Raw genomic sequence first — 27,303 nt, 5'->3', positions numbered from 1 at the left:
ATTATTATTATTATTATTATTGTTGTTGTTATTGTTATTATTATTATTATTATTATTATTATTATTATTATTATTATTATTATTATTATTATTATTATTATTGTTATTATTATAGTTATTATTTTTATAGTTATTATTATTATTGTTATAATTGTTTTTATTATTGGTATAATAATAATAATTATTATTATTATTATTATTATTGTTATTATTGCTTATGTAATATTTATTAGGTGCATTATAACTCATACAATTTTTATTTAAATTAATATTATTACAACTCATATTAGCATCATTATTATAATTATTTTTCCTATTTCCATTATTATTTTGTATGTTGTTTATTTCATAATATTCATAATTATTAAAATGATTTTTTGTTATGTTCTCTGTTTTTAATTTTTCATAATATAAATATTCCTTAGTTTTATACTCTGATATGCTTAAACTTGTATTTAAATTATAACTATTATTCATTTTTTCTTTTTTTATATGAATTTCTTCCTTATTTATATCATGTTCATATTCATTATTTCTATTAGTTATATTATTAATAAAACTTTTTTCACTTGATGCGCTACCTTCATCTGAATAAAAATGAAATGAATCATCACATTTTTTATTTTTTATCTTCATTAATTTTTTCATAATTTTTTTATTTGAATTATCGTATTCAATATAAAAATAATTTTTTTTTTCTTTTTCCTTTAAATTGTAAAAATCTAAAAATTCATAATAACTATGCGCGAATTTTTTCTGTTGTAATTTGCTTTTCTCTTCTTTTTTCTTTTTTTTTTCGTTTATATCTTCTAAGAATTTATCTATATTTGTACTACTAGAAATATCAGAAATTAAATCATCATTTTTCTGTACATTATCATTTGTAATACTACAATTAACCTTTTCGTTTGAATAATTAAATAATGCAAATAAATTCTCTACATATTTTGGTTCAATTAAATAAATAATATTCTTATTCATTGTATCATTATTTGAGATAGATACAAAATTATCATAAATATTATTTCTACCTCTTTTAATACATGGGCCTCCTCTATATAAAAAATGCAAAAACCTCCACATATACTTATTAGTACATATATAGTCCTTCCCCTCTTTTAAATTTTTTTTCAAATTTTCCTTATTTATGCAAGTTTCATTTATAAGTTCCTTTTCATTGAAATCATATAATTTGTAATTGGTTATGTAACCAGGAAAAATGTCAGAATCGTTGAAAAGAAAATTTTTAAATTTATTAAACCATTCTAAATGTATAAAATAGTAATAATTATTTGTATCATTTGAAAATTTGATGTTAATATATTTTCTATAAAAATATTTTTGCATTTTTTTAAGAAATAATAGATTTTTATTAATACTATTAAACTCATTTTTATCTAAATTCTTTTTAAATAATTGTAAAATTTCCTCTTCTTTTGATTCTTCTTTTCTAAGTACACTTGTTTCATTTAAATCCTTTATTGGTGCAGGATCACAGATAGTATACATATTTGCAATATCTTTATTTAATTTAATTTTTTTTTTTTGTTCATTTCCTTTGTCTACTTGTAATTGTTTTTTTTGTTCATTTTCTTTATCCAATTTATTTTTTTTTTTTTGTTCATTCTTTTTATCATTATTTATATAAAAAAATTCTGAGTAATCTTCATTCTTCATATTACTATTCAATACATTGATAATAGCATCATTAGTGAAATTTTTAAAGTTTTCGACAATGTTCTGTTTTTTAACTGCATATGTTTTGCTGTTGTACATACTCGAATTGTATTTTTCTGAATTTTCTTTTATATTAGGATATATATTTTCATTAGTACTATTACTTCCTAATTTTATTTTTCTATCATTATGAAAATTATATCTATCAAATAAAGAACTTTTATTTTTTTCGCATGTATTTATAAATATAGATTTTTCTAAAATAGCATTTCCATTATGCAAATATGAATTCAAATCTACATTTTTATAATTTTTACTGTATTTATTATTATCATTATTATATATATCATCATTATTATTTTTATTTAAATTGTTATAAATAGTGCTATTGGCGATATTTAATTTACTTTTATTTGAGACTTCAGTAAAATTACTTTCTTTTATATTGTGTTCATCAATTATTCTACTTACATTTAACTGAATATTATCATTACAACTATTTTTAATCATATTACTCATTACATTATTATTTATATCTGCTTTGAGAGTAGTATTTATTATTTTATTTTCATCTATATCACTATTTGAATCATTTCTTTTTGAATAATGTATCCATTTCTTATTTAAATTATCATTATTTGGTATAATATTACTTAATGAAAAATTGTTCAACTTATTTTTATTTCTAAAATCACTTAATTCATTTAATTTTTCTGATAACCCATTATTCACACATTCATTTTTATTTACATAATCTTTTAATTCACAAATTTTATTTAATTCATTATCTATTTCATCTTTATTAATAACTTTATAATTAATGTTATCAATCATTAACTTATTATCTTTTATCATTATTTAAAATAAAAAAAACACCAAATTTAATTTATAAAATGAAGGAAAATTATAAATACAATAAAAAAAGGATAAAGAAGAAAAAAGAAAAAAATTTACATAAGTAATTTATGCTACATTCCATATAAATAAAAAAAAGGAAATATAAAATACACATTTCTACAAAAATTGAAAAATTTAATATTCCAAAAACATATATATATATATTAAAAATTTCCCTTTTATCCTATATTGTTTTTTTTTCTTTATTTTTTTTAATTTTAATATATATAAATACTACTATGTATATGCAATGAAGAATATTACTTTGTTTAATTAATATAGGATATTATGTATTATTTCTTTTTTGTAAAAAAAAAAAAAAAAATTCCATTTTAAATAAAAATAAGTTAGAAAAAAGAAACAAAAAAGTCAAATTTTTAAAAAGATTTCTTAAAAATAGTTGTAAAATGAAGTAAAAACAAAATATTGATTTTAATATATAATTATCAAAAATTAAAAAAAAAAAGATAAATTTTTTAAGACTTTTTTTGCCTTTTTTTTTTTTCTTTCAAATATATTTCTTAAATATGTATTTACAATTTTATCTTTATTTAAAAAATTTTTATCATAAAAATTATTTAAAAAAAAAAAAAAATTTAATATAATATTTTAAAAAAAAAATTTTTTTTTTGTGATTTGTTAAGATTTTTTTTTTATAAAAGTAAAATTTTTTTTTTTTATTAATATATGAAATTAAATTATATGCAGTAAATTAATGAGAAATATTTCTAATTTCACATTAATCCATTTATAAATCCAAAAATTAATAATTAATAATTTATAATCTCACATCACGAATGTATCTTATTGTAACAAAATCTCCGATTTTTTTCATTTTTTCTCTACATTTTGCTGAATTATTTTTTTATTTTCATTTTAATAATTCTAATTAGATGCACATATAGAGGTACTAAATTTTTACATTGTGTAAAATTTTCCTTTTTTTTAATATTGCAATTGTAAATTTTTTTTTTTCTCTTAGATAATTATAGTATTTTATATTTTTTACAATATATTTTTTTGTTTTTGTTTCTCCACTTTAAAGAGAAATTATTTTTTTGATGTTTATTTGAAAATTTTTTAATAAATATATTAAAAAAACTTAAAAAATAGTTAAAAGATATAGTAACAAAATTTTGAAAATTTCTAAAACAGTTTTATTATGTTTAAAGAATAATTTCTTTTTCTTTAAAGTATTTTTAAATATTCACTAAAATAATAAATTGATAATAATTATTCTATATAATTATTTTGTCTTACTGATAGCAAAAATGTAAGAATACGAAAGTTTATACATATATATTTCATTTTATATATGTGTAATTTAATTTTTTTTTTTTTTCTATTACAAAAAAATCAAATACTAAGTATCATAAACAACTTTTTTATATGTTTTTGTTTTACATTTAAAAGAACTTTAAAATTACTATTTCATTTATGTACGTTTTTTTTTTTTTTTTTGTAATTTTAACCTTAGTATTATTGACATATTTTATAGAATTCAACGTAATTATGTCATTGTGTAAAAAATTTAACAAAATATAATCATTTTGCTAACATAATTATATATATCAAAACTTTCTTAATAAAAAAAGAAAAAAAGTAAACAAATTCAATTACATAAATTATAAATATATTTTTATTTAGAAAAATTAGGTACCTTTTCTAAATAAAAAATAATTTTATTAAAAAAAAAACTATAAACAAATATATTTTCTTTTTAATTAGTGTAAAATTAAAAAAAAAATATGAACTAAAAATAATCTTTATGAAAATAGAATTTAAAAAGAAAATATTCATTTTTTAATAAAATGTTTACTTTAATTATATTCCATAAAAAATATTAATACAAATTATCTAAATTTTGCATACAAGTATATTTAATATTTTTAGTTAAGATCAATCCTATTACCAAATTTAGCATATAAATCTGTTTTTAATTGTTGTTTTTCATTTAAGGTAGTTTTATATTCAGCTTCTAATTTACTTAAATTCTTTTTTTCTTCATTTTTAAATTCTGATAAACTTTCTTCTACATGATCTGTATCAAATCTAAAAAAACAATCCCCTATCGATTGAAGAAAATTAAAAAAAAATTATTTTCCGTTTTACAGAGTTATTTTATAAAAAAAAAAAAAAAATTGTCATATGTATATATACCTATATTTAGCATAACATCTTTAGAATCAAACAGAAGTGATACTTCGTCAATTGATGAATCAATATTTGTTATCTTTTCTTTCATTAATTTTATCTTTTGTTCATAAATGGATTGCTTATAATGTAAGTTAGTAAATTTACCAATTTTTTTTTGATCATCTACTGTCATATCTAATCCTAAGTCATACATCGTTTCTCTAGCATCTGACATTTTTAAGTCGAAAAAGGAATAAAGAAATTATAAAAAAAAAAAATTAGGAATATGATATTATCTTCAATATTGTAATAATGATTTTATTTAATTTATTTAAGGAAATTAAATTTCTCTTGATATATATATTTTATATAAAAAGGAAAATTATAAAAAGACTTAATAGTAAAAAAAATAAAATATAAATATAAGGTTAAAATTCCTTAAAAAATAAAAGAAAAAAATATATCCATATATTTGCAGTATAATTTAAAAAGATATTTCTAAAAAGGAGGATTCTCTTTTTTTTTTTTTTATTTAGAATAATTTCTTTTTTTCTTATTATATTTTAATTTATAAAATTAATATACAATCATAATTTACACCATATATATATATATAAAGAATATTATTTTTATAGAAAAGTGAAATGTAAAAAGGAATTATTATATATAAAAGATAAAATAAGCATATGTACTATTTTTTTTGATAATTTTTTACATACAATTAGTAAAAATAAATAAATAAATTAAAAATGAAGTTTTATGTATACATATATGAAAAAAAATCATAATATTAATATAAAAAAAATAAGTTTATATATTAATATAGTGATAAAAATTGAAAAATTGTATATGTATACAATGTAAATTAACAAAAATATATATATATATACATATATTTATATGCATGTGCTTTTCTTTGATAAAAAATAATGTAAATATTATATTGTAAATATAAAGATGTATTTTAATTTCTTATTATTCTTAAATAAGAATACATATATTATGTGTATTAAAATGTGAAATGCTCTTTGTATTATTAAAGAAATTTTGTTTATATCATTGTTTCAATATTTATATAATTTTTTTATATTTTATCATTCATTATATATATATTTTAGATGATATTTGCTTATATCATTTTTTATATTCTATTTTTTTATAGTACATTTTGAAATAATACTATTATATTTCTTTTATTTCAATAAAATATATTTGTAAGTATATCTTTTTCTCTTTTTTTTTTTTTTTTTAAAATGGATTCTTTTTTAAATAGATTAAATATTATTTTTTATTCTATGGCTTTTTGCTTTTTCATCTTATGCCTTTTTAATTATGGGACATCATTTTATTTATTTGATGAGAAAGAAATAAAAACTCAAATAAAAGTAAATCATGTAAAAAGATTTGTTTATAACAGATATATAAAGGGGGATGAAGTAGTTTTATCGTTAGACTTATCATTTGATATGAGAAAAGCATTTAATTGGAATTTGAAACAGTTATTTGTTTATGTGTTAGTAACTTATGAAACCCCAAAAAAAGTTAGAAATGAAGTCATTATACAGGATTATATAATAACTAAGAAAAAATATGCAAAGAGAAATTATAAAAATTTTTTAACTAAATATTCACTAAAAGATTATTCCAATGGATTAAGAAATAATTTAATTCATTTACAAGTATGTTATAAGTATATGCCTATTGCTGGATTTACAAGATCTTTTGAAGGGGATAAAATATCTTATAAATTGCCATCAGATTATTTTGATAATTTGCCATCAAATTATCCATTTTATTATCCAGATAAATAATTATTTTTTATTAAAAAAGGAAATAAAATTCTTAACATAAATACTATATTGTACTATAATATAGGTATACGTTATATGTTATAACTTATGCGATTACATTAAATAAAATTGGAAATTATAATAAAACATAAAAATGATAATTATGATTACTACTTTAATAAAATGTAACATATTAAAACAAAATCATAATATTAATTTATTGAAAATACAACAGTAACAAGAATTTAAAATATAACAAGAATATTAACACTATAGACTTTATATTTTCATATATATTTTTTTTTTCATTTTAGGAATTTTTTTTCTTTTTCATACCATTTAAAAATTTTTTTTTTTTTATATTTACATTTTTTTATTTCTTTTTTTTTTTTTTTTTTTTTGTTTTAATTTTTTTTTTTAATGAACATTGTGAAATATATTTAATTTTCCATATGCCCAATAAAATTTAGCAATGTACATATATTTTAATCTACATAAATTCGTATTTTTAATTAAAAAAGAAAATATTTTTTTCTTTTTTTTTTTTTATACACTTATTTAAATAGAATGTTATATATTTACCTTTTTTTTTTTTATACAATAAAATAGTCGTATATACAAAAGAACAATTATTTGTTCTGATTTGTTCAAAATGCTTTAATCTTGATTAGATAAAAAAAAAAATTATAGCATGCATTTCATTAGTTATATTTGCTCTTATTTAATTATATTTATATATATATATATTTATATTTATATATTTTTTTTTTTTTTTATTAAGATATAAAAACATGCTCAATTTATAAAAGGAATACAAAAGAACTTTTTTTTAAATATATTATTTTATTAAAAATAAGAAATTAATTTTTAATATAATATATAATGTTTCACGCAAATAAAATGCTATTTTTTATGTTATTAATCTATCTCTTAATAATAAGAATTATTGATCAAGATCTTTTATTTAATAATAAATATGAGAAAAAAAATTTTAGAATATTGAACATCATGGTAAAATTATGAAAAAAGCTAAAAAAAAAAAAAAAAAAAGCATTTTCTTTAAGAATAGTTAAAAATATTTTTCATATAACAGAATATATATTAATGCAATTCTAAACTATTTTTTTTTTTTTTTCTAAAGTGTAACGCTGGGGAAATGCTTACATACGTATAAAAAAAAAAAAATAATAATACAACTTTTCTAATAAAAATAATTTATAAGCTATATATATACATATATTTTTTTTTTTAACTAATAAAACAAAGGACTACAAATGTGAGAAATGTAAAATAGGTTTTTATAATTTTTCAAGAGTAAACAAACAATGCTTTCCTTGCCCTCTTGGTACTTATACTGACAAAGAGGGATCTCTTATTTGTCAGAATTGTCCTAATGGATCTAGTAAAAATATTAACAAAAAAAAAAAAAAAGAATGAAAATAGTTAATAATACGAAATTAATAAATATCCACATACACTATTTACAAATATATATGTATAGATACAAATGAAATAGAATCAAAATCTATTCTAGACTGTGTTTGTAATAAAGGTTTTTAAAAAAAAAATAATATAAAAATAAAATAAAAGAAATAATAAAATATATAAATTAAAGAATAAAAATAAATAATTTTATTTTTTGTTCTAAGGTTTTAAATTAGACATAAAAAATAACAGATGTGTAAAATGTAATGCACTAGAATTTTGCTATGGAAATAGGAATACATGGTCATTTCAAAATATGTGCCATAAAAATACAAGTGTAAGATATAAAGAATTATGTGAAAAAGTTAAAAATAAGGAAATATATTACTATCAAGTTTTATGTTACAAAAAAGATGTGTGCTTAAATTTCAGAGAAGATAAATCTTGTTTAGAGGGAAATCATTTAATACAGTGTAAAATTGTATAGAAAAATAAATAAGAATTAATTAATAATGATAACAAAATAATAGAAAATTAGAAAATAATTTATTGAATTTTTGTACCTTATATTATTTTTAAGCTATTTTATGTATTAAAAATATAAAAAATTAAAAAATTTTCTTTTTTTTTAATTTAAAATATAGTGTGAAGAAAATTATAGATATCACTTCATAGCCCCATTAAAAAATCCTTGCTCTTTTTGTAATTTTTTGACATATTTGGTAATATTTTATTTTTTTCTGATTACATTATTTATAAGTATTTTAACAGCTATATGTGTAAATAGTTTAAGAGAATTAAATATAATAAAGATTTTTATCACGTATATACAATTTATATCACTTCTTAGGTTATAAAACTTTTTTACTAAAAAAATTTAATTATTATATACAATTTATATTTTTTCTTATATTACTTATTCTTTTTACCTTTATAAAATCAGATATGTTAATTCAAATTATGATCATTCCTTTGTCAATATCTTGTATTTTTTTACTATTGGAATACCTTTAAATGAAATTTTAGACTGCATTTTTACTGTAAAATATGAAAAAAAAAATAGAATAAAAATTTTTAGAGTATAATAAAAAAACATTAACAAAATTGTTTTTGACAAGATGATATAAGATTAGTTCACCCGAAAAATATTATTCTTTTTATTTTAGAAGGGAACAAACAGTGATAGAATTCTAAAAAAAATTAATTTTTTATTATTTGTACCAGTATTGTTTTCCTTTTTCTCAATATTGTGCACTGTTGTTATTTATGTTTTGAGAAGTTAAAAAAAAAAAAAAAAGTCAAATAAAATCATTCATACTTAATTGTTTTAAAATTCAAAATAACGTTTTTTTTTTTATAATTTTTTTTTTTTTTATCTCCAAAAAATTATATACTTCTTATTTATATATATATATATATATATTAAATATTTTTTTTTTGTTTCTTTTTAGAAAAAGTAAAAATAAATAATGAAACCTATGGAAATAACAAAAAAGTGTCCTGTTTAAGGGTAGATAATGAAATAAATGATGGAAATTTAAGAAAGAATAAATTTGTGAATAGTGAATTTTATCAATCAACTTTGAAGTATCTGGCAGAAAGTGATGAAAATCAATTAATTAAAAAAATAAAAATAAAAAATAAGAAAAAAATTTGTTTTAGTAAATCAACAGGAAACATTGAAAAAAACTTGGACATGAATTATATGAAAAACGAAGACAAATTAAGGAATCATTTTTTAATTAAGCATAATTCAGAATTTAATGAAGTTTTTCAAAAACATAACGTAAATAAAATAATTTTAACAAAACATGAAAAATTTAAAAAATTGATAAAAAAAAAAAAAAAGATATTTTGGAAAATAAATAAACATAAATTTATTAAAATAAATAGTAATAGTTTAAAATTCCTAAGAAAAATAATGCTTAAAAATAAGTTAGAAATACCTTATAAAAAAAATACAAACAAGTTGTGCATTGAAAAAAATCAAGATACATATATTATACTCAAATCTCATAGAAATTTTATAAAAACTTATTTGCATGGTTCTTATAAACTAAACACTAAAAAATATTTTATAAATAACAAAAAAAATGAAAATGAAAAAAAAAAAGAAATTAATAAAAAGAAACAACAGAAAAAAGCTAATTTTTATTTATATTCTAAGAATAAGCCTTTAATGAATGATATGATCAAATCATTCAATAAAGATAAGGAGAAAATAATTTTTGAAAATACATATAAAGCTAAAAATAATCAAAATATTAATAATATCTATAGTAAAAACAGTATAAAAAAAAATGGAAATAACAGTAGTAATAAAATAAATGAAAAATATGTAAATCACAAAGTACACGACAATTATATCTTTTATAATAACAATAATGTTACAAATAATCATAGGAATATGGATAATTTAAATAAACAACAAAACAACATATTTTTTCCTTTTCTTGAAAATAGGAATATTCTAGAAAATACAGTAATATATTCTAAAGAAAACAATTTAATGGATAGTAATATAATTAAAAATGATATGATAAATGATACATTTTGTACCAAATATATGCTAAAATATTTTATTTTATTTTTTATATTATATCATGATTTACTATATTTTGAGATAATAAGATTATGCATTTTCTTTTTTTTCTGTAATTATGATAAACATAGACAAGAAAGTTTTATAATAATTGATGATTCATTAGAATGTTATGAAATGAGAAATAAATATTATTTTAAGATCCTCATAATAATCATATATAACACATTTATAAAATTTTCAAATTATTTTTTGCCATTAATTAAGAAATATATGAAAAAAAATATGTACATTTTAGATGATATAATAGTAATAAATTCCAAGATAGAAGCATTCAATCCTATAGATAATTTTTTATTATTGTTATTTTTAGTCTTATTTTATAGAAGTTTTTTAAATACAACAAACACATCTTTAACTTATAACTATAAAAATACCTTATATAATCCTAATATTCATATATTTCAATTAACAATTATTATTCTTTCACTTTTTCTTTATATCTTAATTATGTATTTATATGTATATGAATTCAATGAAAAAGAAGAAAGAAAAAAAAATGAGCAAGCAGATGATAATATTCTATATCATGCAGGTTCTATTACTATGTATAAACAAAATACAAATTATATAAAAAATAAAAGTAGCATTGAAAACAAAGAAAGTAATATCAAATCATTAAATGAAAATATAATAAATATTAATCTTAACGAACAAAAGGAAAATGTATTTATTTCAAAAGAAAATTATAGATATAAAAATGTGGTAGATCATAAAGATAGCAATGATAATATTAATGATGAAAATTATCAGAAATATAAGAATAGAAAAAAAAATAATGATAATGGGGATTATAATAATGAAAATAATAAACTTTTAAATGTATTAATAAAAGTTGCAACTAAATTAATAAAAAAAAAAAAAATTGATAAGTTCATATTTTATTTTTCTATGTTAGCATATATTACTATATTATTATCTTATTATACATTCTTAAGTTATGTACATCTATATAATTTTCTTAGCATTATAACAATTATTTCAATAATTTTTAATTTTTTTATTTATTTTGTAATTTTTTTGCTATTTATAAATTATTTTAAAGAAAATATTAAAATTTTTATGATAAAGAACATAGATAAATTAAGAGATTGCATAAAAAAGACAAAATGGATTAAGTGGGATACATCAAAGAAAAAAAGAGTAGTCTTCAAAAAGAAAACTTCTAAGAAATTGCAAGAACTAAAGTTAAAAAATAATGAAATGGAAGAGCAAATAGTATTAAAAAAAGAAAAGAAAAGTATAAAGTCGATAAACAATATTCTGAAAAATAGTAAAATTTATCAAAATTATCATTCCAAATTAATGAATTATAGCCTAGTTGATAAAGGAAATGTAGAAAAGAAAAAGAATAATATTAAAAGATATAAATTATTAAAAATATCAAAGTTATGGGTATTTTTTTTATACAATGTTATTGATTTATCAGAAGAACCAGAAAAATGTTTGTCTATTATAATTAATTTAACATTAGAAAAAAATTTTCATAAATTAACTTTGGAAAATTGTTTAAAAAAGTTAAAGAAAAATCATTTTGCTCTTATAAAAAATATATCATTAGTTTTAAAAAATTTTCTTAAATATAAAGAAAAATTTTTTAATACGTTAAGGAAGAAAATATACGAGGATTATGTATCTCTTATCACTTATGCATGGGGATTCAGTATTTTAAATTACTGTAATTTAACTGATATTAACTATAATTTATCAAAGATTTTGTTATATGTTTCAAATGTTTTAAGAAAATGTATATACTTTAATAATACAAAGGAAACATATTTAAACATTTTTCCTTCTTTAAACGAAAATTCAAATAAGAGTGATAAATACAAAAATGCAGAATTTAAAAATATAAATTTTAACAATACATCGTTTAATAGTAACACTATCGGATATATAGACTATAATTTAAATATAAATAATATGAACAGAACTTTTCCACATAATAAACAATTATACGCCAATAATAATGATAAAAATTTAAATATAGAGAATTATTTCTTATATAAACATAATAATAATATTAGTTCAGAATATACGAATAAAAAATGGTGTAATATGAATCCTTTAATAGACGAACAAAATAAATATTGTAATTTAAATAATTTTAAGGAAATTGATTTAAGTAATCTTAATACTACTCGTATAAGTGACGTAAATAATTCTGATATTCATTTGAGCAAAAGAATGTTAATAAATGATGAAAATAATATAGAAATTAAGCAATTTAATGGAAATAAGAAAAATTGTAAAGATTTATATTTTTTTAAAAAATATTTAAATAATAATTTTAACAAACTAAAAAAAGAGGATCAAAATAATGATTCAATGATTTTTTCAAGTAACAAACAATGCAATATGGATTTTCAAATATTTAAAAATAATAAAACTTATAATAATGAATGTGAAATATTTTTAAATAATAAGGAAAAAAAAGATAATAAAGGAAATTTGTTTGATATTAGTTATATATATACAGTAGAATTGTGTAGAATTTATCTTCATTGCCTATTATTAGATGTAAGTGAAATTTACTTCGATATTTATTTTAAATGCACATGCGAAAAATATTTATGTTCTAATTTAATAAACTTATGGGATTATTCTTTAAATAATAATTTGTATATGAAAAGATATTTTAAATTCTTAGAAGACAATAAAGAATCTGAATACAAATTAAAAATAGATAAAAACTATTTTAAGGATGAAAAAATAGGTGATAATGATAAAATTTTAAAAATACATGATTTTTTAAGCAAAAATGTGCTAGATGTAGATTTTTACAATGAATATGATAAGTTAGATAGTGACTCAAAAAATTATTTCATAAATTTAATTAAAGAAGAAGATGATTTAAATATTAATAAATTAATTGAGTTTTCAGAAATATATGATGTAAGAAAGATAGAAGAAAAAAAAAAAAATGAAAATAAAAAAAAGAAGGAAGAGTTTTTCAAAGTGTTTAGCAACGCTTTGCCAGTTTTTATTGAAAACTGTGAATATTTAGATATAGATGAAATAGAATTAATAGAAGAGAAAAAAAGAAACTTTGCTCTTTTAAATGAAAATTTGGGAGAATCATATATAGATAATTATATTATGAAAAATTATGAAGAGAAAATAAATTATTTTCAAATAGATAACTATGGTGCATATATTTATATAAAAGGGATTTTTTTAAATAATTTGCTAAACCTAGCTCAAAAAAAAAAAGAAGAAAGAAGAAAAAAAAAAAAAAACAACAAAGATAATATAGAAGATTTATTAAGCATAAAATATCTGGAAATTCTAAATAAAAATATGTATAATTACATGAATTATCAAAATATAAATGATGAACTTTGTGTATTTATACATAACTGTTATAAATGCAATATAGGTATTACTGGGGATTTAAAAGGAATGAACTTATATAATAAAAACTCATTAATCATAATAAATCCATCAGTAATATTACCTGATAAATGTACTATAGAATTATGGATATATTTTAATTCTAGAAGTAGCAATAAAAAAAAGAAAAATTTTATATTTTGTGATAAAAAAGGAAATTCCTTGTTTGTTATATATAGAAAGAAAGATAAAATTGAGAATATAAAAATACACATAAATGAATGGAGTAAATTGAGCACTTATTATACTAAATATAATCTAGAAAGGAAAACAGAGCTAAAAAAGGACTGTAGTCTTTATATAGAAAGTATAAAAACAAAAAAATGGGAAAAAATTAATAAAATAGTAAAAAAAAATAAATGGAATTTGTTAAATTTAACTAAATCATCCAATGGTTTAGTTTATTATATTAATGGAAAATATTTAAGCACAATTTCTCATGAAATTTTAAATCTAGATGAAGAATTTGAGATAAACATACTTGGGAATTCTTGTTTTGGTAATAATAATATAGGAATTTTTTCATCTTTTAAAATTTTTGAATTCTTAAATAAAGATGAAATAAAAAGAAGATATAAATTGATCAAAAAGATAAAATGCAAAGAAATGATAGGAGATAATATAAATATGGAAAACAAAAATGATATTATAGAAGGAATAGACATTAAAAATAAATATATAGAAGATGCCTTTTTAATGTATTTTGTACAATCTCAAAAACATAAAACTAAAGTTATACCATTTATAAATGATTCAAATTATAAATTGAAAATTTATCAGTTAAAATTTTTTACCAAATATAAAAACAGGAATGATTCACCTAATAAGATATTTAATAATAATAAAAAGAATGATAATAGATTTACTGAAATAAATAAATATTTAGAAGAAAATAAGAAAGAAAATATAAATTCAACTAAAAATAAAAATGAATATTCAAAGATTATTGAAATTGATAACGAAGAAGAGTATGGATATAATATTTATTTTAAAAAAATAATTAAAAAAGAAGATTTGCCTAAAATTTATGGTGTTAATGTTTTTTCAGATAATTTGGCTTTTGGATGTGATTTATCTAAATTTTATAATTTAGTTTTATTTCCTACATTATCAATATATAATGAGTTAACCAATCCATGTGGATATACTATATGTGCTTGGGTATTTTTTCCTATACACAAAAATATATCTTTTTCATCTTTGATTAGTGGTGAAAATGATATTCATGCTTGCATATTTAGTGATGATTTAATTATCGGATGTATAGAAAATTATAAAAAAAAAGGACAAACTTTTTATCATTCTTCAGGATATAGTATTAAAAATTTGAAAAAGGGATGGTATTATTTAAATGTTGTTGGAACATTAAAAGGACAATTTTATTTTATAAATGGAAATTTTAAGGGATGTCATAAGTTCTGTTCTTTTGACAATATAAAATATATTTTTAATAGTAGCTTATTTATTAATCCTTTTCCTTGTGTTTGTTTTTTAAAAGTAGTATATAAGCCTTTATCAATGAATGAAATATTATATGAATATAATAATTCTCCAAATTATAATTTTAATTATTATTATTTTTATTTCTCTTCTTTATTTCAAGATTTAATAGACCAACCAGAATATAATAGTATAGCTTCATTGAGTGATACAACTATATCTAATTATTCTGATAAAATACAATATGTTCATTTTGATGTGACAAAAAATTATAACGTATACATTTATCCTATTGAGGAAAGTAAGAATTTTTACTATTCTTTATCCCTTATATCTATGAAAAATAGAAAAATGTACTATTTTAATAGCATAAAAGAACAGTATAATAATTTGAATATATATTTACACAATTATATAATGCTACCTGAAAGTTGGGTTATATTAGCAGTAATTAAATTATCTTTTATAAATGAATTAACTAATCGTTGTTTAATAGGGGGAGTAAATGGGAACTCTCATATTGCTATAAATAATTATGACTTATCTTTAGGAGTTTTAACAAATTTAGAAAATAACATTTTATATGAAAAAGAATTTTCAAGTGAAAATGAAAAAAGCTTAAGTGAAGATGAAAGTGAAGGATTTTATTCAAAAGAAAGTTCCAGTGTAAAAAATATTTCCTATGAAAATTTTTTAAAAGACGAAAAAAATTATAAAAAAAATTATAAGGATCATTATCCGAAATTTCATAGTTGTGGATATAATTTTAAAAATTGTATAAAGGAAAATATTTTTATCGCAACAAGATGTATTAACAATGAACAAACTTTTTATGTAAACTCAATAAAAGTGGGAGTGTCACCTGCATGTCTTAGTCCCATAGCATGTATTGGAAATTGCTTATCTACTAATAATGAATATATTTCCCCTTTTGGTCATTATAAATTTATTAGAATTATTTTTGAATATTTTAGTGATGAGCAAATTAGAGAATTTTATTATACTCTTAAATTATAGAGAATATATATGTATAAAAAAAAAAAAAAAAAAAAAAAAAGAAAAAAAAGGGACATGAATATATACAAACATTTAAAAGTATCTACAAAAGACAAAGATATGTTTACACGAAGGTGTTATATTTACGATATTAAAAAATTTTCTATTTTAAAAATAAAAAAAAAAAAATTACAAAATAATATTACCAATAGATATATATATAAATTAAACATACAAAAACTCATTTGAAATTATATAAAACATAAAATTACGTAATCCTCTATATAAAAAAAAAAATCCACGTACATAAGTTTAAAATAAAAATGAGGAATTAATTATTTATTTTTTTTTTTATAGAAGTTCAAAGGTATTTTAATTTTCATGGTGCCATTAAATTTCTAGGATTGCATATGTAATTTCACATAAAAAAAAAATTTACTATTATAATTTTATTCTGTATTGTCTATATCTGTGTCATTATTAGGACTTTCTTCATATTCTTCATTCTGTAAATTGTTTAATTCATTTTGAGACCTAAAAAAAAATAATTATTTACATAGAGTATTTATATATATATATTTAAATAAAAACTTTTATTTTCTGTTTTTTGACATACTTTGATAATTTTTTTGATAATTCTTCTTTTTTAATATCTTCTACATTTTTTCCATTAATTTTTACTTGTGGATATCCAAATTTACTTTTAGCTATTCTTAATTTTAATCCTTTTTCTTCATTTTCTTCTTCTTCATCAAATTCTTCGTTAATGTATTTTTTTTTTTTTTCATCTTTTTCGTTTCTATTTTCACCTTTATTATCTTCTTCGTTTTCCTCTTCTTCATCATTTTCGTTATTGTTATTTTCCTTTTTTTCCTCATAATTAAATTCAGGTAGTTTTCCATTATTTTTTGTCATTTTACATAAAACAGCATCGGTTATTGAATTTATCCAAAAATTTCTGATAACTTTATTACCTAAACATAAAATTATAGAATCAAACTCCTTCATGTGTCGTATGTTAATACATTTATTTGATAAAGTTTCTATTGGTAAAATTATATCATTAATATTAATCTCCTTTTCTTTTATATCTCCCATTTTTAATATTAGTTTATTAGATATTATGGATCCTTCAATAATTAACTTTGCTTCTTTATCTGATTTATCTAAAATTAACCCTGCTAAATGTTTAAGTGATTTTCCACAAAATTGTCTATCATTAAGTTCATTTAACTCATTTAAATTATTATATTCACTTTTAGGCATTTTTAAAAGTTCTTTTGTCCATTTATCAACATTTTTATTAAAAAATATTGAATTGCATTTGCTTAAGCAAACTTTCACTAAACAAATAAAAAAAAACAATTTTATTGAATTCATTTTGACTAAAAAAATGTATATATGAAGAAAAAAAAAAAAAATAGACAAAAAAAAAAAAAATAAATAAAATAAAAACGGAAAAGAAGAAAAGAAGAATTGAAGAAAAAGGTAAAGAAAAAAAAAAAAAAATATGTTTGTATTTTGTTAAGTATATTATATAGATTAAATCATGAGACTAAAACTGACAAATAATAATTATATTTATAATAGTATATATAGATATGTCATAATTTTTTATTTTTCTCTTAATTTACAATGTTACAAAAGTAATAATAAAAAAGGAAAAAATTATGTACCTACATCACTTTAGAAAAAAAAAAAAAATACAAAACACAACTGACTTTTAGAAAAAAAAGTAAATGAATAGAAACAATTTAAAAAAAAAAAAAATGATTTTTCTCTTTAATTAAATTTCTTAAATATATTAGAAATTTTTAAAGTAACATGATGAGATTATTGCATATAAAATTAACAATTTTTAGTGAGAGAACTTTAACAAAAATTTGCAGAAACACCTTATTGCATTCATAATGATAAATTGCTATTCTTTTAATTAATATTTTACGATAAAACTTTGCGATAATAACTAAAAATATCGACATTTACTAATAATACTTAAAAAGCATAATACATGTATATATATGTTAAAAAATAAAAAAAAATTGTAAAGAAATTTTAACTATAGCAAAATTCATATAACGTTTTATAATTTCCAATGATAGGAATTTATTTTTTATATTTCAGTAAATAATCTAAATAAACCATTATTAAATGTTTTTATATTAGTCTTATTTTTAAAATTTATTTTATACTTTATGATTCTCCTTGAATAGTAAGCATTTTTCTTATTTAGATGTTTCTATTAAAAAGAAGACACTAATAAAAAAAAAAAAAAAAATACTAGTTTATTGTTTTTATTTTTTATTTTTTTAAATTTCCTACATCATATATCAGAACATTATAGAAGAAATATACATTTTCCATTACGTTTCTTTTTGTTTATAAGTATCTATAAAAAATATCTGATACTATTAAATGACATAAAAAATTAAAAAAAAAATTTTTTAAGTTGTCTAAATTTTAAATTTATTAATAGTTCCTAAATTATGCTTTTAAATACCTACATAATTAACGTATCGTATATTTTTATATAAAAAAAAAAAATATATAATTCAATAGATGTAATAAGTGAATCACTTTTTGTAGTTTTTAAGTTGTAAACTATGATTAAAATTTATCTCGTTAAAATATAAATAATAATTTAAAATTTTTTTTCTCTTTTGTTTTCTATTTTTTTTTTTCATATTTTTTCTTCGTGTTTATTTATTATCTATTTATGAAAATAATGAAAAAAAAAGAAAATTATTATTAAAATATAAATTCAAGAAAAAATATATATTTTTTAATAATTTTCATATAACTAAAAATATAATTAAAAAGTCAGAAAAAAAGTTTTTAAAATTTTTTTTCTGTTTTTTCTTTTTTTGATATAACTAAAAATTTACAGATGTATTTTTTTATTTTTTTTTCTTTGAAAATTTTTGATAAAGAAAAGCATATTGTTTATAAAAACACATATTTTTTTAAGTATATATAATTTTACATATTAAATTTATTATTTTAAGATTTAAAATTTTTTTTTTTATAAATTTGTGAAATTTTTGATAATATATGGTTTTTCTACTTTTGAAATTTAAAATTTATTTTTTTTAATTAATTTTAAACAAATACATATTCAAGTCATATATATACATAAATATATATATTTTTTTTCTTTACACTTAAAAAAATTTGATTAATAATATAATTAATCCTTTTATTTAACATAGGACTTTTAATTATAAATAAAATGTAATTTTATTTGATTTTTCTTCTAATTTTTAATATTTTACATTTTAAATGTTAACCTATTTGAATGGTTATTTCTTTGTTTTCTTTTTAAAAAAGTGAAATTGGAAATTAACTTGATACTGCGTTATAAGAGAAATAAGATAAGAAGTCAGAAGTAATATTTAAAAAGAAGGGGGAAGCAAAAAAAAAAAAAAAAAAAGAAAAGATAAAATAAAATAAATGAATATAAGATGCTTGGATTAACTGGATCATACTTATCAAAAGAATTTTTCGATTTGGCTAAATCTATAGGAGAAACTCGTTCTAAACAAGTAAATAATTTTTTTAATATAAATGTGTTTTCATTTATTTTTATTATTATTTTTTTTTTTTTTATTCCAAATAATTTTTATTTATTTTGTTATTCTTTTTTTTTTTTAAAGGAGGAAGATAGGATTATTTGCAATGAAATTATTTTATTAAAATCAAGATTTTCTGAGCCTAATTCATCGGTTGTATGTTTATAAAAGAAAAAAACATGTTTTAAAATTTTATATGCTTATTTAAGTACATATATGTTAAAGAATTTTTATTGTATTACATACCTTATAATTTTTGATTTTTTCTATTTGTTGTAATGGCTCAGTGATCTAATGTTTGATTATAAATTTTAATTATTATGTTTTGAATGTAAAATTTAGTTATAATATATTTATACTTTTATTTATTTATATTTATATATATATATATATATATATTTTTTTTTTTTAAAGAAACAAATAAAAGAATATTTAATTAGAGCTATTTATATTGAAATGCTAGGCCACGATGCTTCATTTGCTTATATTCATGCAGTTAAGTTAGCTCATGAAAAAAATATTTTATGTAAAAGAACTGGTTATTTAGCTTGTAATTTATTTTTGAACAAGGATCATGAATTAATGTTGTTATTAATTAATACAATTCAAAAAGATTTAAAAAGTGATAACCATTTAGAAATATGGGCAGCTTTAAACTGTGTATGTAAATTATTAAATAATGAAATGATACCAGCTATATTTCCAATTATTACAAATTTGTTAAATCATAAAAATGAATTAATAAGAAAAAAAGTATGCATGTTATTGCATAAAATGTATTTAATAGACCCTTCATTAATTAAAGAGATAGACAATTATTTAAAAAAATTATTATGTGATGTAGATCCTTCAGTTATGGGAGCTTCATTAAATTTAATTCATTGCATAGCTAAAAGTGATATGACTTACTGTATTAAATTAGTACCATATTTAGTTTCTATACTAAAACAAATTACTGAAAATAAATTGCCAAGGGATTATGATTATCACAGAATACCAGCACCTTGGATACAAATAAAAATTTTATCTATTTTTCGAATTTTAGGATTTTCAAATAAAAAATTATCTGAGCAGATGTATGAAGTATTGCAGAAAACAATGCATAGGGCTGATTTTGGTATCAATGTTGGATATGCTATTATTTATGAATGTGTTAAAACTATTACAACAATATATCCATCTCATCATTTATTAGAATTGGCATCTTTATCTATTTCTAGATTTATCTCATCAGATAATCATAATCTTAAATATGTAGGGGTAACAGGGTTAGCTTTAATAGTGAAAATTAATCCTATGTATGCAAGTGAACATCAATTGGCTGTAGTAGACTGCTTAGAAGATAAAGATGAAACACTTAAAATGAAAACATTAGATCTTCTATATCAAATGACAAATCCATTGAATGTTCAAGTTATAGTTGATAAATTATTATTTTATATGAATAATTCTCTAGATATTCATTTTAAACATGATTTAGCTTGTAAAATTATTCAACTAATTGAAAGATATACACCTGATGATGTTTGGTTTTTAAATAAAATTAACTCCGTGTTTTTATCAGTAGGTGAATTATTAGATGAAAATTACTCCTATTCTCTTATTAAATTATTAAAAGACAGTTCTATTTGTTTAGATTCAGATTCAGGTGACGAGATTATTAGAAATGAAATAAATAACGAAAATAATAATTCTAACAATGTGAATATTGAAAATTTGAATATTGAAGATATAGAAAATAAAGATATTCTTAATACAGAAAAGGGTTTATATGATATGAATAATAATAATTCAAATGGGGAATTAAATAATATAAATTATGATATTAATGATATTAATTCTATTAAAAGAGATAATATAAATGATATAAAGGATGATGTTATAAATAATGAGGATAATGAAATTAATAATGAGAGAAATTATATAAAGAGTGAAAATAATAAGAATATAGAAAATAACAATAATAGTTATGAATATGAAAAAAGTAATAACGATTTACATAAAAAAGAATTGAAAGAAAAAAAAAAAATTAATGATGATATAGATAATTTAAGGAAATATGCTGTTAATACATACATAAGGTTATTAGAAAATAATGAAAATATTCCATTTATTTTAATGCAAATTATTTGCTGGATATTAGGTGAATATAGTTATTTATGCGATTTAGAAAATTATACTGCAGAAGATATTATTGATTTATTATGTGAATGTTTAGAAAAAAATTTTAACAATACAGATAGAGTAAAATCATGCATAATAACAGCTATTTTTAAATTATGTTGCTGTAATAATATAACTGACCACGTAGTAGCAAACAAATTAATTGAGAAATACAAAAACAGTCAACAAACTGATATGCAACAAAGATGTTATGAATTTGATTTAATTTTAAATAATCCTACTTTAATGAAAAATTTATTTTCTGTAAAAAGTAAGCAAAATATAGTTATTGATGAAAATTTATCCTTTTTAAATCCATTTATAGAGAAACATTTGAAAAATGGAGGAAAAACATACATAACAAAAGATTTAAGAAAAAATGAAAGTCAATTTGAGACATCAAAAAATACTATTCCTGAACTAAATTTTACTCCATACGAAGTACCAATTAATGACAATTTTCATTTAGATAATTTAAATACTTGTAATAATTCTGCATATGAAAAAGGTTATCATTATGATTCATCTGTTAATATTTCTGCAAACGATAATTTCTCAAATATAAAAGAAAAAGAAAAACCTTTTAAACTTAATGTAGTAGGACCAAAAAAATGGAAAAAAAAAACAGAGAGAGATGAAGAAAAAAAAAAGAACGAAAATAATTATAATGAATATAATGGTATTATAGACTCAAAAATTAAATTGGAAAAAATTGAGATAGAGAAGAAAATACGAAAAAGTACTAATATTGAAGATGATGAAGAAAATTATTACAATAATTATAATGAAGAAGATTATGGTGAAGAAAAAGAAGAAGAAGGTGAAGATGGGGACAATTATTCAAAGGAAGAAATTGAAATTGAAAATGAAAAAAAAATGGACAGTATAGAAGATTATAGTGATAAAAATTATGAAAGATTTGATGAAAATATTATTAACCATCTAAAAGAATATGAATATCATAATGATAATCATAACAACAATATATATAATAAGCGTAGAAATCCATTTAGGTTGAAAAAAAAGAATGCAAATAATGTAGTACAAAATCATGAATTAACAGAAAAGGAAAAAATGGCGGCTGCTTTATTTAATGGTTTAATATCGAATAATTCATCAGAAAGTAACTTAAGAAATAATTATGTTTCCAATTTTTCAGATAAAAAAGGAGTAGCTGTATTATCAAATAGAAATTATTTTAATGGTAAATATAATAATCAGGGTATTGTAAAGAAAACATATTTTACTGAAAAATATTTAGAAAAAATTCAAAGTAAAGATGACACTGTACATCAAAATGAAAAAGTGAAAAACTCTTCTGGCTTAATGAATAATAATTTAATTAGTTCAAGTAAACCAAGCGAAATTAAAAGAAAAACCATGTCTTTTGATATGTTAGATTTAAATGAGTCATCTGAAAATATCGATCAAATACAAGGAAGTAAAGCAAATATAGAAGAGGTAATATATAACTTATTATTATTCTAAAATTTTTTTATTTAAAAAAAAAAGGGGGGGGAAAAAAAAAAAAAAAACAGTTATGGCACATTAACAATAATTACATTTTCTTTTTATAAAAATGTTAATATATTAAATAAGTTTAAGTATTTAAAAAAAAGTTTTATTTTAACTGTTTTTTGTATGATATTATACATTAATGAATTTTTTTTTTTTTAAATTATTTATAAAAAACAAATTTATTATTTTTATTCATATTCTCTTTCCTTTAATTGTCTTCATTTTAATTGAATTATATTTTTATTCTTATTATTTTTATTGGCATTATTATTATTTTATTATGCTCTCCTTTATATATATATTGTTTTATTTTATTTTATTTTAATTTATTATAGGATAAAAAGCAGTGGAACTATATTAATATTCAAAAGAAAGCTATTTTTTTAAATACCGTTAAATTAAATATATTTCAGGCTATTAAAGCAGTTGAGGTAAATCATTATATATTTTCTTTGAATTTACTGTTTAAGTTCATTTCTTTCAGTTTTATCTTTTTTAATTTTTATTTTATTTATTTTTTCCATTTATAGGATAATTTAAAAGCTAAAATAGTAGAAGTTTCTGAAAAGGAGGCATTTGTATCATGTTTTTATCACAAACATAAAGTTTTAATAAAAATAAAAATAGATAATAATAAATTAATTTTTTTAGTAAAATCCGTTGAAAACAAGTAAGAAACAGCAAAAGAAAGTTTAGGATATCTTCATTATATCAATAAATACATTAAATTTTTTAATATAAAAATATGAAGATACACATATTAATTTTTGTTAATTTTTTTTTTATTTTTTTTTTTTAGTGTAATTGACAACGTTCTTGATAATCTAAGAAATTTGTTTCACGCATAATTTTGAATTTTTTTTTTTATCTATAAAAAAAACTTACAAAAATTTTGTTTAATTTTTTTTTTTTTTTTTTTTTTGTTAAAATATTAAAATAATAATATTACATTTATTTATTTATTTTGTTTTAGTTGAACATACATTCTTTTTATTATAATTTAAAAAGTATTAACAGAAGTATTTTTAGCAAAAGCGAATATCACATGAAAAGTTTTTATAGTTTTTTCAAACAAAATATTAAAATTACTAAATTTTTCTTATAGAGTTATTTATAATTTCTGTGAAGAAAGAAAAAATTTCATTTATTAACAAGAAAAAAAAGATATTTATTAATGGAATGTACTTTTACATTGAAAAAAAATAAAATATTTATACTTAGGTTTTTTTAAAATTAATATTTTACTTTACTAAAAACGAAATGAAATATTTATAGTTAAAATAATACTTTATATTATTCTCTATGAATGTAATGAAAAATCTTATAAATTATTTATTTTTACCATGATATTGTATTTTTAACAATATACTCTTTTTCTTTTAGCATCTATCTATATATTTTTTATTAGCGAATGTATGGGATTTAAATTTTTTTTTATAATTATCTAATGTTTATGAAATAAATGAATAGCATGAGATTTTATTTTTAGAAAAAAGTGTGTAAATATAATTTTCTCTTGTTAAAAAATATTCAAAGTAAAAATATTAAGCCATGAATATTTTCTGTAAAATTCCTAAATATTTAAAAAAATAAAAGAAATATTAGAAAAATAAAAAAAAAAAATATGCAACAAAAATATTTACTTTTATGAAATTTGAAATAAATTAACAAGTGTAAGAAAAATAATATATATATGTATATATTTAAAATTAATCAACTAAACTATATATTAATTAAGCATATGCTAAAATAAATAGGAAATTTTTTTTTAATTTTAAATGAAAAAAGAAAATAATACCAATAATATCATAGTTAAATAAAAAAGCGAATATTATATATACGTAAAAGTGCACAATTAAGATATGTGCTATATTTAAAAAAAAGGAAAAAGTAATAAATTAAAAATTTTTTTATAATATAAAATTTAGTAAATAGAAAAAGAAGTTTTTTTTTTTTGAAAGTATATAAGTATAGATATATATAGCAAAATGATAGTAAGTAAAAAGTTTTGGGAGGAAGAAAAGGAAGCACCTATATTAAACAGAAATGGAAATTATATCAACAAAGAAAATAGTGAACATATTTGTAAACGTGTAGAACATTTTTATGAAATAATGACAAGTTATATAAAAGAAGATATAGATGTAGAAGTAAAAGAAGACTGCGATGATAAGGAAATTTTAAGAATAATTAAATTAGATGCAGTAAGAACTTTTAATAGTGAAGAAAATAGAAAATTATTAATAAAAGTGTTACAATCTATATATCCAATTACAAAAGATTATCATCAAGGAATATCATTTATTTCTTCTTTTTTGCTACTTTTCTTAGAACCAAAAGAAGTTGTAAAAATTATTGCAGGATTACATAAGTATTATTTGTCTGGTTATTTTAAAGCTATGCCTAAAGCATATGTAAGAGATTCTCGTGTTTTTTTAAGTATCTTAAAACATTTTCATCCTAATTTATATGATCACATTAAAAATTTAATAGCACCAGAAGCATTTGTTTCTAAATGGTTTATTGGTTTAAATGTACATGTACTAACATTTGAATCTCTTATTTTGTTTTTTGAGCATTTATTAAAAGAAGGAGAAGTCTTTCTATTTAAATATAGTATTGCTTTATGCAGAGCGTTAGAACACGAACTTATGAGTACAGAAGACGTTTCAAGAATTCTTGCCTTATTGAGATTAGATCAAAAACTATTTCCTAATGATTATAAAGAATCTGATAATCAAGAAATAGGGGAATTTTTTATAAATATAATATATAATGCTTTAACAGTTGACATGACTAATATTAATTTAGATAAACTCAGAGAAGAAGCTTCTGAGCAAATGAGAATTGAAGAGGAGAGAAGAAAACAAATTGAAAGGGAACGAGTTTTAACAGATGATGAAATTATATTCTCAGATGAAGAAAATGATTCAGAAAATGATTCAGAAAATGATTCAGAAAATGATTCCGATAATGATTCTGATAATGAAATTATGAAAAATAATGAAAACGATAAAAAATAGAAAACAAAAAAGCAAATGAAATATAGAAAAAGTAATATAAATTTAAAATTAAATAAGAAAAATAGGAAGCGTGTAAAATTAAAAAAAGTGCAATAAAATAACAAAAATAAACTAAAATAATTATTGAAATTTCATAGACTTTCATTTAATATTATGTATATATATATTTATTATATAATATACATTTTATTTTAATTAAGTATTCTTGTTAAAATGTTATAGAAAAAATATATATTTTAATTTAGTATATTTTTTTCTTTTTAAAGTACATACTTATTTAAATTTTTGTTGATTTTTGTTATTTGTTTTACATTTATTTTAATCATACTCATTAATTTATAAATATTTTCAAACTATAAAATTTATAGAGCATTAATATTCATGTAATATTTATGGAATTTCTTTTTCTTTTTTTTAATTAATATTTTAGAATATAGTATTGAAAACAATATTCTCATAGAATCCGATATTTAAAAAAAAAAAATTATATATAGTATTTCAGTATATTGTAATTAAAAGAAAGTTACGCAAATAAGGACATCTTATTGTTAAAAATCCGATAATGTTTTTGTTTTTTAATTCTTCTGTTTTAAATAGGTTTTATGATAAAATTAAAAAAAAAATAAATAAATAAATAAATAAAAAAAAATAAAAAAAAAATAGATAAAAGTGAA

General features: G+C 18.1%; 7 protein-coding genes across 7 annotated transcripts in view; 4 read left to right on the top strand and 3 right to left on the bottom strand.

The window, feature by feature from the left end:
- Positions 1-2,532, bottom strand: part of PRELSG_0701800 (ubiquitin specific protease, putative) — a gene marked incomplete at both ends in the record, with an annotated part of 5,214 nt that extends 2,682 nt beyond the window's left edge. Inside the window, 1 exon segment of the mRNA XM_028675697.1 lies at positions 1-2,532. This exon segment is cut by the window's left edge and continues 405 nt beyond it. Coding sequence (XP_028532260.1) covers positions 1-2,532 — 2,532 coding nt within the window.
- A 1,931-nt stretch (positions 2,533-4,463) lies between these two features.
- Positions 4,464-4,945, bottom strand: PRELSG_0701700 (prefoldin subunit, putative; the record flags this gene model as incomplete). Its single annotated transcript, XM_028675696.1, has 2 exons — positions 4,464-4,642; positions 4,735-4,945. The coding sequence occupies 2 exons, from the start codon at positions 4,943-4,945 to the stop codon at positions 4,464-4,466; spliced, it is 390 nt and encodes a 129-aa protein (XP_028532259.1).
- Positions 4,946-5,963: 1,018 nt separating this feature from the next.
- Positions 5,964-6,521, top strand: SPC3 (signal peptidase complex subunit 3, putative; the record flags this gene model as incomplete). Its single annotated transcript, XM_028675695.1, has 1 exon — positions 5,964-6,521. The coding sequence occupies one exon, from the start codon at positions 5,964-5,966 to the stop codon at positions 6,519-6,521; it is 558 nt and encodes a 185-aa protein (XP_028532258.1).
- An 861-nt stretch (positions 6,522-7,382) lies between these two features.
- PRELSG_0701500 (conserved protein, unknown function) lies at positions 7,383-16,377 on the top strand (the record flags this gene model as incomplete). Its single annotated transcript, XM_028675694.1, has 9 exons — positions 7,383-7,511; positions 7,642-7,668; positions 7,767-7,902; positions 8,002-8,052; positions 8,150-8,406; positions 8,570-8,775; positions 8,869-8,965; positions 9,092-9,203; positions 9,377-16,377. 9 exons carry the CDS (start codon positions 7,383-7,385, stop codon positions 16,375-16,377), a joined length of 8,016 nt encoding a protein of 2,671 aa, XP_028532257.1.
- Positions 16,378-16,805: 428 nt separating this feature from the next.
- On the bottom strand, positions 16,806-17,736 carry PRELSG_0701400 (conserved Plasmodium protein, unknown function; the record flags this gene model as incomplete). Its single annotated transcript, XM_028675693.1, has 2 exons — positions 16,806-16,890; positions 16,973-17,736. 2 exons carry the CDS (start codon positions 17,734-17,736, stop codon positions 16,806-16,808), a joined length of 849 nt encoding a protein of 282 aa, XP_028532256.1.
- A 2,081-nt stretch (positions 17,737-19,817) lies between these two features.
- On the top strand, positions 19,818-24,454 carry PRELSG_0701300 (AP-4 complex subunit epsilon, putative; the record flags this gene model as incomplete). Its single annotated transcript, XM_028675692.1, has 6 exons — positions 19,818-19,898; positions 20,010-20,081; positions 20,340-23,549; positions 23,942-24,037; positions 24,137-24,276; positions 24,406-24,454. 6 exons carry the CDS (start codon positions 19,818-19,820, stop codon positions 24,452-24,454), a joined length of 3,648 nt encoding a protein of 1,215 aa, XP_028532255.1.
- Positions 24,455-25,594: 1,140 nt separating this feature from the next.
- On the top strand, positions 25,595-26,629 carry PRELSG_0701200 (GTPase-activating protein, putative; the record flags this gene model as incomplete). Its single annotated transcript, XM_028675691.1, has 1 exon — positions 25,595-26,629. The coding sequence occupies one exon, from the start codon at positions 25,595-25,597 to the stop codon at positions 26,627-26,629; it is 1,035 nt and encodes a 344-aa protein (XP_028532254.1).
- Positions 26,630-27,303: the final 674 nt, after the last annotated feature.

The sequence above is a fragment of the Plasmodium relictum genome, assembly GCF_900005765.1.
Source record: "Plasmodium relictum strain SGS1 genome assembly, chromosome: 7".
In the NCBI taxonomy this organism is placed as follows: Eukaryota; Apicomplexa; class Aconoidasida; order Haemosporida; family Plasmodiidae; genus Plasmodium; species Plasmodium relictum.
This window is presented reverse-complemented; position numbering and strand designations above follow the sequence as displayed.